At 35.4% G+C, this 14,520-nt stretch overlaps 1 protein-coding gene across 9 annotated transcripts in view; it reads left to right on the top strand.

The window, feature by feature from the left end:
* The window catches only part of RALYL (RALY RNA binding protein like), a 731,347-nt gene that overhangs the window by 671,385 nt on the left and 45,442 nt on the right, over positions 1–14,520 (top strand). For all 9 annotated transcript variants that reach the window (XM_012496042.2, XM_030795447.1, XM_030795448.1 and 6 more), the window contains one exon: positions 5,924–6,037. In XM_012496042.2, coding sequence (XP_012351496.1) covers positions 5,924–6,037 — 114 coding nt within the window. The remainder of the gene's footprint in view (positions 1–5,923; positions 6,038–14,520) is intronic.

Raw genomic sequence — 14,520 nt, 5'->3', positions numbered from 1 at the left:
ATTTTCAATTACAAATTCATTCAAGTTAATTATGCTTTTTACAGATTATACTCTTAAACATTTGTGAAATGTGACATCACTATTATTTTTGCTTTTTGCATTTTACTTTTTGTCATACATTTTATAGTTGACTTTGAACCACATCTTTAGAAATGCTACAGCTCAGAGAAAATTAGTTACAGAATATGTTGCATCAGTCGGTGAAACAAGGGGACAAATTTTGGCCTACACTCCAGGGTCTGAAAGAAATCGGTATGATGTATATTTTCAAGCTATGTGATTTGAGATCTGCTACTTAGAAGGCTGCTTTTGCTTGCTGAAATCTAAACTATCTTTTCAGTCATAACTCAAAAACTCATTCTTTTATGACTATTTTCACAATCAGTTATCATCAAAACTAATTTATCTTTTCTCTTTGCCCACATAGCTGATACAAGTTCAATTAATCAGCACCTAACACAGACAGGTACTAATTTTCCATTGATGAAATAGACATGAGCCCTGAGGAACTATTCCATAGACAAAATAGACATTATCTTTCATTTTCAGGCACTTATATCTGGTTGGGGGCAGGGGGGACCAGAAAATTTTTAAATGGGAGATAATTTCAATATCAAGTGACAGAAGATTTTTACTATTTCTCATTTTTTTGTATTTTATATGTATAATAATAAATTACTTACATGTTTCTTGTCTGTCACTAGTTATAGAGTCCATGAGACCAAGGAGGCAGTTCACCATGATGGGCAGTGGGGGGTAGGAGGGTAGGACCTAAATACCCATGGCTTTGGAGTCAGGCAGCCCACTCTAAACTTGAATTGTTGCCTATTGGCTAAAGCAATCTTTTCAAAGAATATTTTTAAAATTTTTTTAGAAATAGAGTATCACTCTGTCACCCAGGCTGGAATGCAGTGGCACGATCGAATAGCTCACTGTAACCTCAAACTCCTGCACTCAAGCTATCCTCCCACCTCAGACTCCTGAAGAGCTAGGAATACAAGCGCATACCCCCATGGCTGGCTAATTTCTTTATTTTTTGTGGAGATAGGGATCTCAGCATGTTGCCCAGGCTGATCGTAAACTCCTGGTTCAAGCAACTCTCCTGCCTTAGCCTCCTAAAGCACTGGGATTATAGGCTGAGCCACTATGCCCAACCTGCTGAGCAATCTTAAACACATTACCTAACTTCTCTAATATTCACTCTTCAAATCCAAAAGTAAGTTTAACAATTCTGATTTGCATATTGGGAATAAATTAAATGATACACTTGCAGCTTCTAATGAAATGCAAGATGAACAGATGCAGATAGTAGGCATTTAATGAATACTTATTGAATAAAATCCACTCATTCTCCATTTCATTTTCTTTCTAAAAATATAGAAAGAATGGATATAGATGTATGTAGGCATACGTATTATGAATACATACATATGCATATATATGTAATTCCCTGTTCTAGGAAATTTCATCTATGGGGTGGGTGATAACCAGTTGCTGCAATTTATTTTAGCAAAATACTTTAAAGTTTGGCCTTTGAAAACTATTTCCAACACTAGCAAATTAGCCTCTTCATATTAAATTAGCTTAAAAATTTGTATTATGTATTATGTTACAAGGGTATCACCTGTCCTATAACTTCAGGCCAGTTGTTCATTTTCTTATTATAGGATATTTATATATATACAAAGACAGGGACAGATGGAAGCAGAGTGGAGGTGTTGAAGTGATCATGATAAAGATTTCCAGAAACCTTCCTTTTCTTTTTCTGAATATTATTGAATTAAACACAGTGATTCCTTGATCGTATTTTTCACATCAACTGAAGCTGCATGGCACAATAAAAAGTGTAGAATTGAAAGTAAGAACATCTAGTTTTGAGCCTAAACTCTTACCTGTGCATATCACATGACTTTGGGAAAATCATGTACATCATCAGATTCTCAGATTCTTTACTGTTGAAATACCGTATTTAAAACTGATTTATAAATTAAGTGATATGCAAATTATATTTATTTCTTTGTTTTGGACATTCAAATAATGTATTAATGGCTGGGGAAAATAAATAACAAATTAATGTGATTTATTGTCAAAGTCCACATGATTACAAACATTTTTCAGTTTTCGAAATAGTTGATAGGAAGCATGGTATTGGTAAATAATTATCTAGAGCAGGGTTTCAATAGTTTGGCATGATGGGGATTTGGGATCAGATAATTCTGTGATGTGGTGTGGGCTATCTTGTGCATTGTAGGATACTGAGCAGACTAAATCCTCACTAGAAGCCAGTAGCACCACCCCCTCCAAGTCATAACAAGCAAAAATGTCTCCAGACACAGCAGAATCTCTCCTGCAGAGCAAAATTACCATGTTAAGAACCATGGATCTAGACAGCTAGCTGAAGCTTCTTTATTTACCCTGAATAGACTTAACCCAAAGATGATTAAAATAAATTGAAACATTTTTTTACCATGTAAGTCAGAAATGCACAGATTTTTATATAGACAGATGGTATCATCCTGTGTGCCTAATATTCCTTTTGGATTATATCTCATGTCACAGCAGAAGGCACAATCATTTTGTCAACTGTATCAGAATGTAATAACATTTATCACCAAATCAATGAACTCTATAGAGAGAGCAGATCTGAAATGACTTAATGTGACTTATTTTTTAAAACAAAGATACTACAGTGATAGTGATGCAACCTGAGTTCTATTTCTCTAGCGTGCTTCCTGCCTAAAAATCAGCTAAAGTAATTTGTCCTAGGAACTTTGTAATTTTTTTAATTTATCACTTTGCTGATTTTGTTTGGTAATTCTAAATTCAAGCCCTATAATCACTCATAGAAGAGTAAGTTGTCCTCGACAAACCAACCAGAGATTTTTATTATGACAGTATGTTTGCTTTTGTGTATAATTTTTTTTTCTTTTGAGACAGAGTCTCACTCTGTCACCCAGGCTGGTGTGCAGTGGTGCGATCTCGGCTCACTGCAACCTCTGTCTCCTGGGTTCAAGCAATTCTCTGCCTCAGCCTCCCAAGTAGCTGGGATTACAGGTGCATGCCAACATGCCCAGCTAATTTTCGTATTTCTAGTAGAGACGGGGTTTTACCATGTTTGTGTATAATTTTTGACAAGATTTTTTTTGTGGTAAAATTTATCTAGAGAAAAAGAGCAAAAGAGATTTTTCCTGTGAAAATAGTATTACCAATGTCTTCTAAAATATCTGTAATGTATGTATATATGCTCAACTACTAGAGAATAGTAAGCAAAAATAAGGATTTAATATAATTCACTGTGCAGGAGAGAAGTTGTTAACAGGAGGGGAAAAAGTAGAAAACAAAAGCAGAAGAGAGTTAGAGCAGTACATGAGAGATAGAGGAGGTTCATCCCAGGCATTCCGTCTAGAAACCACATGTAATAGCACAAAACCATACTCCATATATAGATAGTGACTCTGCAAGAAGAAAAGCGAAAGTGGACTAAGGCCAATTGGACAAGGTAAGGGGCAAGCCTTCTCCCAGGGACAGCACTGAGATATTGAAGTGTGATGAGGAAACAACTTCTACAATTGCTCAAGAGTCAGCCAAGAGTATTTGCAGAGCCTGCTTTGCAGGACCTAGATGAGCCTTTGCTGCCCCCCATTCTAAGAGGGAACTGAGCAGCCTGTATAGGGTTAGAGGCTTACTTTAACATTTCCTGTTAGGGTCCAGGAAAGAACTGACAGGATCTCTCCAGACTTCCGTGTTACATTTGAACATTGTTTCTTGATTAACATTAACTCATTAGACCCAAATTCCATAATAATCCAGCTGAGATCTGAAAGATGTTCTTTCAGTGCTAGACATGAGTCTAGACTTAAACGAAACCTTGGCCCCCTGGAGACTTCTAAGTTCCAGCCAGATGAGTCTATATTGTTTTCTAATGTAGTTTCAATAAAGTGGAGTAGTAGTGATTTATTGGCTTATGTTTTTTAAGGCAATGCATACATTAAAATTAGTCAACTGCATTCCTGGGCTAAGGAGTAGCTCTAGTTGCTAAGAAATATATTCTGTTAGTTTTCAGCCATAGTCCTATTTATTTCTCCTGCATTGAAATCTAATGTTATAAGATAAAATATTTTCTATTAAATTTGATACGTTTAAGTAAAACTACATATGCTTTCATCAAAGGAATGAGTACCACTCTTCAAAGCAAAATCAATTTGCAATTGTGACAGATGATGTTTTTCAAATTTAGCTGCAATTCCACGATGGTACTTTGATGTCTTTGAAGTAATTGACATGAGAAGTGATTCTCTATTATACACTGTTCTACTTTCAGTTTAGTCGTTCCTCAGAGAGATACTCCAGAGGGCCCATGCTTCTTGCAGTTTTTATTTTGCAAACTACTTTGCATTGTAAATAAGTCTGCTTTTAAAAAAATCTGATTTGACAATGGGAAAAGTTTTCTCATTTTTATATAAAAATCTGTTCTTCCCTTGAGACTTAGTGTTTATGATCCATAATATATCATATATATCATTTATCTTAATCGACAAATAATTCTATTTTAAGCAAACATAAATTGCATTTTGTTTTTATTTTTTCAAAAAAGTCTGAAGACTAAAGAATCAAGCTAAACACTCTAATTTCCTCAGAAATTTCTGGGGAATATCTAGTCTGAGATTATTAGAAACCAGAAGGAAAAGAGACAGAAGATAAATAGACTGGAATCAAGTAAGTGTGCAAGATCTTGAAACTTGGCTCTTGAATGAGGTGTGAATACTGCCAGTCCACCTAATAAAAGCTTGGAGACAGGTATAGCTGTTCCATAGTAATAGCTTTAAAATCTTTCATCTCTGATTGTTGTGGATTCAAAATATTTCTAAATTCCATTATCCATTTGCATACCCTTCAGTCAAAAGATTTAGGATTAAATGCTCGTGTCACTGAGAATCCCTATTTGTAACTGGCAAAATCATCCAGTATTCCAGGATCACTAGAAGTAATGAGAAGTTGATAATATTGAAATGGTTTTCAGAAAAATAAGGACAGTGCAGTAAATTTTTTACAAATATAAACATATTTCATTTAAAGAACTGTCTTTGAAATATGAGATTGTTCTTTCCTTAAGCCTTTTTCCCTTATAAAATAATTACTGTAGTCAATAGTAGGCTATTTATTGTTGTTTTTCACTTCCATACTTGGCAAAATTAAAAGTTGCCAGTCTTACGTTAGTCCCCACTTGTTTTCTTTGAAACTGTACCAAACTCTAAAAATCTAGAATGGGAACTACTACTATTGAAATTATCAGTGAGAACTTCTGTGATTTTCCTTTCCATCAAGCCCAGGGCTTAGAGGGAGGCATGTACAACTCACTGCCTTAGTTTTATTTAGAAAAACTGAAGCTTCATAGCAACTTTGAGTGAGCTGGAAAGAGTTTTCTCGCATCTAAGACATTTTCTTTAAAGGATAAATTGTATATCCTGGTTTCTATCAATCTCCAAGGAGCTGGATTAAAATATCATTGACTGCTGAAATATATATTGCAACATAGTTCCTCAAAGTAGTATCTGTCATGATTTAATTATTGCTTCATCTGAATCCCTCTCACATTGAAGATTTACTCTATTTCCTAAAATTTAATTTAGCATCATTTGGTTATTTTAAAAAATATTTCTTAATTCCATTATCCATTTCCATAACCCTCAGTCAAAAGATTTCAGATTAAATGCTCATGTCACTGAGAATCCGTATTTGTAATTGGCAAAATCATCCAGTATTCCAGGATCACTAGAAGTAATGTGAAGTTGATAAAACTGAAAAATGTCCTATGTGATTTGACACAGACTTGAGAAAATACGAGGTCCCTGTGAGTTCAGTCCCAGGTGAGTTATGGTGCATTTGATGCTCTGTTGTTTTCTTCCTTCTTTCTCCTTTCCAGTGAAATCGGATGAGTTACAGACCATCAAGAAAGAATTAACCCAGATCAAAACTAAAATTGACTCCTTGCTAGGGCGCCTGGAGAAGATTGAGAAACAGCAAAAGGCGGAGGCAGGTAAGTGATCTGTGATCACAGACAGGTCAGAATTGAACCAGTGAAACGTTGTCAATCACAGAAGCAGTACAGGGCCAGGAAGACACTGGCTGAGTTTAACAGCATTTAATACAGATATGCCAACAATGTCTTTAAGCCAAGAGTTGCAATAATAAAATGTGATTTTTTTTTCTTTTAGAGAACATGAACTAATTTTTCTAAGATTCATGCTAAAAATAAAAGGCAAGGAAAAGTGTTTTGATGGAATAATCAGTAGTAGTTGAGTCACAGTTGAAAGTTTATCTCAATATCAAGTAACCTTTCAGAAAATAAAATCAATTAACAGAATAATGCTATCAGGCTAACATAATATTCATATATAATTAAATTAACTGCAGCAAAATTTGACAGGTTTCAACAATTATTATAATGCCCAACTCCTGCCTTTGCTGCCACCCTGAAAGACTTCAGTACCCAAGTTCAGGAACATCAAGACTAAGAGCATACACCTGGCTAACCACAGGCCAAGTTATTTGATTATATTTTTTTACAATTTAATAGCCTCTGTCTTTTGAATTATCAGCCCTGACCCAGCTCCTTTCTAGTACCAGTCTAATGCTCTTTTCATATGGCTACAGATATTTTTTGAGTCACAAGTATATGAGAACTGGTATAAACTTAGAAGTAGGCCACAGTTTGAAAAGTGTGTTCTACAAGGCTTTAGATGCCTCAGAAGCCTCCTTGGAGTTAAGATAGGGATTAGGAAGAGATCCAGTAGGTAGACAAGACGTATGCCTCTTCGAATCCCAGCCCTTGCTCTGACCAGTGTAACTTCCCTGTATCTGTTCTAGATACTGGCATTCAACATAAGACTTAATTTGCTGGAAGAGTTCCACTTCTTATTAAATAAATAAATAATAAAGTGTGAAAGCCCTTGATAAATCCAACCTCTTCATTTTGCAGATGAGAAAACAAAGGCTCAGGAAAGTAAATCGATTTTCCTAGACCTGTCTATCTAGTTAGTGATAGACCTTGGTCTCAAACTCAGGGCTTGTAACTGAATTTAGTGCCCTTTCCCATTTACAGCCCCAATCTCAGGTTCTCCTCAGAGCTTTGTCCCAGGATTTCACTAAAGTAAGGCTATCTGGGTGACACCTAAATGATGAGAACTCATGGGGACCTAGGGCCCCTGAGCTACCACACACAGGAGCCTGTCAGTTTGTTGACTCATATCACTGGGGTGAGGGTTGGAGCGTACCCTTGGCGGTGAGCCATATAGGACTCAAGAATGAAAAGAAGCAGATTTGAGGTGGTAGTGTAGCATAATGGATGAGAGAAATAAACTCTGGTTCAAATCATTATATACCACATACACAGTTTTCTCATTTATAAAATGATACTGATGGCTGCCTCACATGGTGAGTAATGAACAAAGTAGCATATGTGAACTACATAGCACAGAGTTAAAAATATAATAATTGGAGTTATCAAGGACTAGTAGCAACACACCCATGTACAGGCAAATGGACATTTCCTCCTACTTTCATACGGCCCATTTTTAAAAAACACAAGCCATGTACCTAGCACATGGTCGGCTCACACTAACACTTGTTAAGGTAGATGAGGAATGATAGATTAAATGAATCTTTCTTAAAGATTTCTGCTACAAATGTATTTCCAATTCAGAAAGGCATACTTGCCTATACTTTTTAATAAAAAAAGATAGATTTTAGAAAGTTTTTACATGCTGTCTATGGCACTGAAGTGTTACTGTACCTGAAATATTCTGTCATGTTGCCTAAATCAATATTTCCCTTTAAGGAACTCTGTAAAATTCATTATTATGTAAAACAACCCTTACAGCAAAGGACTTTGATAACCAATTTGCACTTCAGTTTAAAGGATTATGGAGAACTCATTTAAATATAAATCACCTCAAAGAGAAAAATGTGATCCTTATTCCATCATAATATACCTTTCAGTTCGCTGCAATGACTAATACCTTCCACATATCTTTTTGGAAGATCATTTAGAAATGTAACACTAAAATTCAAAGCTTGCATCTTTTTTTCATGAGATGTCACTTACTTTTGAACATGTTTAAACTTTTCCAGTCGTGAGACAGTTGCTTTTAAAATAATAAGACTTAGTCCTTTGATATTTATGTCTTTAACTTTTTATGAAGAAAATGAATTAATTTAATTTGTAACTCCATTCTTTTAGTAATTGTTTCCTGGATAGTGTCTGTATTTATAGAAATAAAAGATACATGTTTTATATATTTTACTATATTTTCTTCATGAAAAGAAATCAGGGTTGCTTGGAAAGAATTAACACTGCCTTATGGAGAGTGGGGTGAAATGCACTAAAACTCATTTTAAAATGCTCAATGGCTCCTTATTCAAGGGGACAGTCACTATAATGCTTAATTAGTTGAAAGCTAATTACTTGGTACCTAGCATTTACTCTTCATTATTACTCTTTCATAAATTTCTCACTCCTAATTTACTATTAGTTATTTGATAGTGAAATTTTCCAGCACAGAAGTAATGGCAGGAAGGAGATGGAGAATCGGAAAGTGTGGGGAAGGACACACAACATGAGCTGTGCCTGAGGTCAAGGTCCATAGTGTCTTTTTTTTTGGAAGTGAACCCCTAAGCTCTCAGTACATTACTTTGGATTTTCTATACCTTAAATTGCTCAAATAGATGTGTGTGTGGTGTCCTGTCATTTGAGATGGTTAAGTTCCTCAGAACAAGATCATGTCTTTTCTTCCCTAACTCTACCCAACACCAGGTATTATGTACTGGGCACAACTTAGCAAGTCATTTAACTCTGTTAGGTCTCAAGACTTTCAAAGGTAAACTAGAGGAATGGGTTATGGCCTCAAATGTATATGCTGGCTTCTAAAACTATGATTACTGTGAATCCACCATGCATATATTATTTTTTCCATTATATCACACAACTTCTTTGGGGATATAGCGACTATAGAAAACCACAAGTAACACTTAAAATCAGTTTGGCCAGCAATTTTGCCTCATTCTTAGATGATTCTTTTAAAAGAGCCGCATATAAGTTGCCACATATGCATAGCACAAATTACATGCTTTACGCAAAGATGTTAAGTGACCAAAAACAGTGAAAAGCACAAGAAGGAAAAGTAAAGACTGGATATCATGCAATGGCACAGTTACTCCATGGGTAACTCCATTTTTTTTAAAAATTACATTTCAAGTGCAGACTTTCTGAAGTGAAAAGGCAATTAGACATTATTTAGTTCAATTTTATTCTCACTGTTATTCCTGATACATGAGCAGCCAAGTCTGACTGGGACAATTTCAGTGATAACAGTGGGATGTTAGACTTATGTCTTAGAGAGGTTACAAGCAGGAGTCCCACAAGATAAATTCATCCTACCCATATGTTTGGTATAAGAAATGAAATTTTCAAAAATAAATTAATGTCCAAAAATTGGAGTATTGTAAACAAATCTCAAAATATGAGTTCTTTTGAAAATATTGAACTTTTCAATACTGCTACTCAATCACTCTACACATGGCATGCACTTTTCAGTTTGCTAATATCTTTATCCAGCCAGTTCATGTATTTATATTATCTACTTGGTCCCTGTTCACATTTATGTCTGAGACTCCTATTGTAGGTTTTCCTTACACTGAGCCAAAATGTATTTTGCTTTCACTTGGTTCAGTTATCACTTTTATGTTCTCTGAAAAGAAACTTAATGTCTAATTCTTTGTGATACAACAGTCAATTAAGTATTTAAAGGGAGTGGCTGGCCGCAGTGGCTCACGCCTGTAATCCTAGCACTTTGGGAGGCTGAGGCAAGTTGATCACTTGAGGTCAGGAGTTCGAGACCAGCCTGGCCAACATGGTGAAACCCTGTCTCTACGAAAAATACAAAAATTAGCTGGATGTGGTGGCACATGCCTGTAATCCCAGCTACTCAGGAGTCTGAGGCAGGAGAATTGCTTGAACCCAGGAGGTGGAAGTTGCAGTAAACCGAGATCACGCCACTGCACTTCAACCTGGGCAACAGTGAAATTCCATCTCAAAACAAATAAATAAATAAATAAATATATATATATATATATATATACACACACACACACACACACACACACACACACACACACACATATATATATTTAAAGGGAGCTATAGTATTCTCACCCCTCCAAAACCTTTGAACAGAGAGTTGATATCATTGAGCTATGGGTATTCATCTTAACTGCATCCAAATTTTGATCACAGCATCTTAGAGGCCTTTTTGGTCTAGGGAAATATCAACAGTTCCTTTAGTTGCTTCTCATTTAACTTGGTTTTGCACCTTAAACTATTGCCATCTCTCTTCTCTAGTCATTATGTTGTTTGTCAACACAGATTACGTTGCTCAGAATGGAAAGTGTTGCTCCAGATACGATCTGACTGCTGTAGCCTATAACATGACTACTATTCTGTTCTGAATACCTTACTGCTCTCATTGATACTTCAGATTGAATTGGTGATGCTTCTGGTTAAAGATGATGAATTAAACACATGAATTGAGCAGTGTTCTCTCTTGAAGCTGCATTAAAAACAAGGAAACGGTTTACCAGCTGGACAGGAGGTATACCTAATTTAGCACATCCTAGAAATCCAAGTCCAATTTTAATCACAAACTCCCAAAAAGCTCAGAATTCAAGGCATCATATTCCCCTGGAAAATAAATGGTTGAAAGTCTGTTTAGGAAACAGATTCCTATGTTCCAGCTATCCCTACTGCACTTTGAAAGAAGGCTGGAGAAGTTTCCTCTAGTGAAGGTAAAACAGTGAGTCTCAGGGCTGGTAGATGATAAGGAAACTTGAGAGCACTTAAAAGCAGAGAGGGGGAAAGTTTCCGTAATTACTGTAGAAATGCCCACCTTCTCCCTGACTCAGCTACCAGAGCACTGTCAGGACACTAGAAGAGTCTTCAGTTGAGAGCATGAGCAGCCCAAGAGGAAAGACTTAAAGATGCTGATAGAGGGTCAGCTAAGGAAGCACTCAGCCAGACCACCTACAGAGACAGTATCTCTCTATACTTACAAAGTTGCCAGTCAATATTTTAATGCCCTACTGTTAATGTGAACAAACAAGAATCACCAGATCAAAGAACATATTTAATAAGCAAGTGCCAAAAAAAAATAAGTCAGAGGAAACAAACATATACAGGAAGAATAAAACTTCAAAAAGAAAAAAAAAACCACTGACTAATACCCTCAGAGAAATGAGAAGATACTGTAATAAAAACATAAAATTATAAAACTGAGTATTCAAAGCACTGATAAAAGAGCTTTTAGAAATTAACATATGATAGCACAAATAAATAACTCAATACAATGATTGGAAGACAAAATTGGAGAAACTCTCCCAGAAAATATGGAAAAAAAAAACAGAAATGGAAAATAGGGGAAGGATATGAGAATTACACAATGAATATCTGAATAAGCTTTAGTTTCAGTTTTCGTAGGTCATCTCCATTCATTCTGAGTTGGGTTTCAGTTTACCTATGTGGGAACCCAAGGCACGGGAACCATCTCAGCCTAATGGCCTTCCAATTAACTGTTTTAATATGCCCTTTCTCTGAAAAGTACTAAAAAGAGTACTTCACCAAAACACAGTGATAAACCAAGAAGGAGGAAAAACAGAGCTTTCCTAAAGCATGGACTCTAAAAGCAACAAACAAAAGAAATTCTCAAGATAGAGGTAACAGAGATCCTAGGAGATGAGCTGTGCAAGAGATCTGGAAAGAAATGAGTCCAGATCAGAACTGCTCAAAAGCTCTGGGATAGATTTTTTAAGACATCAAAATTGATGAAATAGCTACTGGGTGGGAAAGAGGATTGGTTGGGAAGGAGGGGTAAGTTTGTGTAAGTACATAAAGAGAACCACATAGAGAACTAATTTTTAAAACCTGAGGCAATTTTTAGTTCTAGAGAAAATAAAATATTCTTCAGGAAAGAAAAAGCATTCATCCTGTACTAACAGCTTAGCTGCACAAAGTACTTTCACAGTAAAAATTATGTAAAAACTGAAAATTTATTAAATCCAATTTACAATAGGATTCTCTAGAGAGATGGGAAGTGAATGGGGATTGTAGGACCAAGAACTGAATCCTCAGCTTCCTAGGGATAATGTCAACAGATAGATAGTGCATAAAACTGATCAAGTAGCAATATAAACATTATTTAGAGATAGGAGTGCATGTATTTAAAAGATTCAGCCAAGTGAGTGGAAAGTCTTTAAGGAGCTGGAAATGGTGAACAAAAAGCTGCTGTTTTTCATAGCAAGCTTGTAGAAATATTTGAGTACAAAAATTAAACATTTTAAAGAAGTTAAATATAAGGGGGAGGAAAGACATTGAGTTGTCTTTAGCAACTAGATCAAACCTTTCAACTGCTTACCGGAGTGCTTCCTGTAGCTATCCCTCAGTTAACTGTAAAGGCAAGATTGCCATGGACACTTATTAAAAGCAGCAAGGAAGGCTTTGTTCAAGACTATGGCAGTAGGAGATAAAATTGAACTCAACCCTGAAAAAATAAAAGGCAGGATAATTTTTTGAATGCTAGAATGAGCTAAAGGCAGGCAGATTCTTGAATGCTGGAGCAAGCTAATGGAAAAGTATTAGAGGATGTTGGAGGAGGATATTTGGCCGCCATCTGTGTTTGCTAATTAGCTCTTATTAAAGTTAGGCTGCTACCCTCCCAAGGAGACTGGAAGACAATAGCCCTGTCTTATTCAATGATAACATGTCTATGAGATAGCTCCTGAATCTTAAGAAAAAATATTCCTGGGTTACAGAAAATGTGCCTCTCAAATGGGCAGAAAAAGAATTTACAATTGCAAGTTTGCTAAAGCAAACACTCTAAGGAAACGATGCTCCAGGGCTTATGGTCAGGAAGAAACCTACCTGTAGTTTAGTCAAGTCAAGGGGAATATTGAAGCCATCTTGGGAATAACTCAATCACAGTCTTTCAGAATGGAATTGTTTCTCCTCACTTTCCTACCTAGATATACTCCTCTGTACCCCATCTCTGTCATCACTATTATATAAATCCTATCCATCAAATTGCCAGTCTCAACATTATCCTCTATTCCTACCATAACAGTGTTGCCAAATCTTACCTTTGGTATATATTTCACCCTTTCTCTCTATTTTCCTAAAGATACGCCAATACGCAAACCCTCATCATCTCTCACATGTTCTGTTGCATTCATCTTATTTTTTACACAAATTTATTGAGGTATATTTTACATAGAATAAAATTTACTCATTTCAAGAGTATAATTCAACGACTTAGTAATTTTACCAAGTGATACAACCATGACCACAAATCAGTTAGGACATTTTCATGTCCCCCTAAAAATCACCTTTTAGTTGGTCTCCACTTCTGATTTGTTTCCTCCCCAATTCATATTCCTTGTGGAAAACAGATTTACATTATCTAAGGTCCCAGACAGGAATAAAACAAAATTAGGTTCACATCCCACTAGAGACCTAGTTTAACTCACTAGCTGAATGAAATTTGGAAAAGTACTTATAAAACCTATTAAATGGGGAAAATAATATCTCTACTAAAACCATTATTAGGTTTAAGTAAAGACAAGTATATGCCAGTAATTTTTAAATGATTTATGTTGCATTTATGTCATCTCAACAATCTAGGGTATTTCATGTGAACAACTTTGAAGCCATCTCCTCCAAAAATGTACTTACATAACTAATATATTCATCTAAAAACATTCTATGTAATTTTCCTGATGTTTATGTGGTTGATAGTAATACCATCCATAATAAGTTGCATTTTTCTAAATGGCATTTATTGGAACCATTGAGTTAAATTCATACTATATACAGGTGTTGTAATATAAAATTTTTCTTAAAATACAGTTTATACTAGTATGCAAAAACAATGATTCAAGGATACTAGCTTGGCTCTAGTGAATAATGTGACTGTTTTTGTATCAACATTCTTTCCAACCATCTGCTAAGTACAATTCAGCTAGCAATTGTCTAGCAATTAAGCCAGCATGTCAAAAAACTTAATTGCCAACTTGACCAATTTTCGTAGTTATATTAATGATAATAGCTATGCAGCAAACTCAATTTATTAAAAATGCTTTGAACATAAATCTCAATAATTCTACCTTGTTTTCTGAATCATAGATAGCTTTTTGAAGTAGAGATGAGATGTGCAGAAAAAATATTTGAATATGAGGATTGGAATTTAATATTAAATTCTTTTCTTTCATGGCTTTTTGAAGCCTTAGGCATTTTCCCTTAAACAGAAATACTTAACTGTAATTTGTACTTCTTTTCCTTTGATAGTCATTGTTTAGCTAACTAGAACATGTGCCCCTAGCCAAACAGACTTCTTCATTCTTGAACTTAAAATTGGTTATTGAAGAGATTCGAAGTATTCCCTTGGTATGTCAAATTAGGCCTTCTTTTTTTAGAGATAT

Source organism: Nomascus leucogenys, chromosome 16, assembly GCF_006542625.1.
Source record: "Nomascus leucogenys isolate Asia chromosome 16, Asia_NLE_v1, whole genome shotgun sequence".
Classification (NCBI taxonomy): domain Eukaryota; kingdom Metazoa; phylum Chordata; class Mammalia; order Primates; family Hylobatidae; genus Nomascus; species Nomascus leucogenys.
The sequence above is the reverse complement of the archived record's forward strand: the minus strand, read 5'-3'. Positions and strand labels throughout refer to the sequence as shown.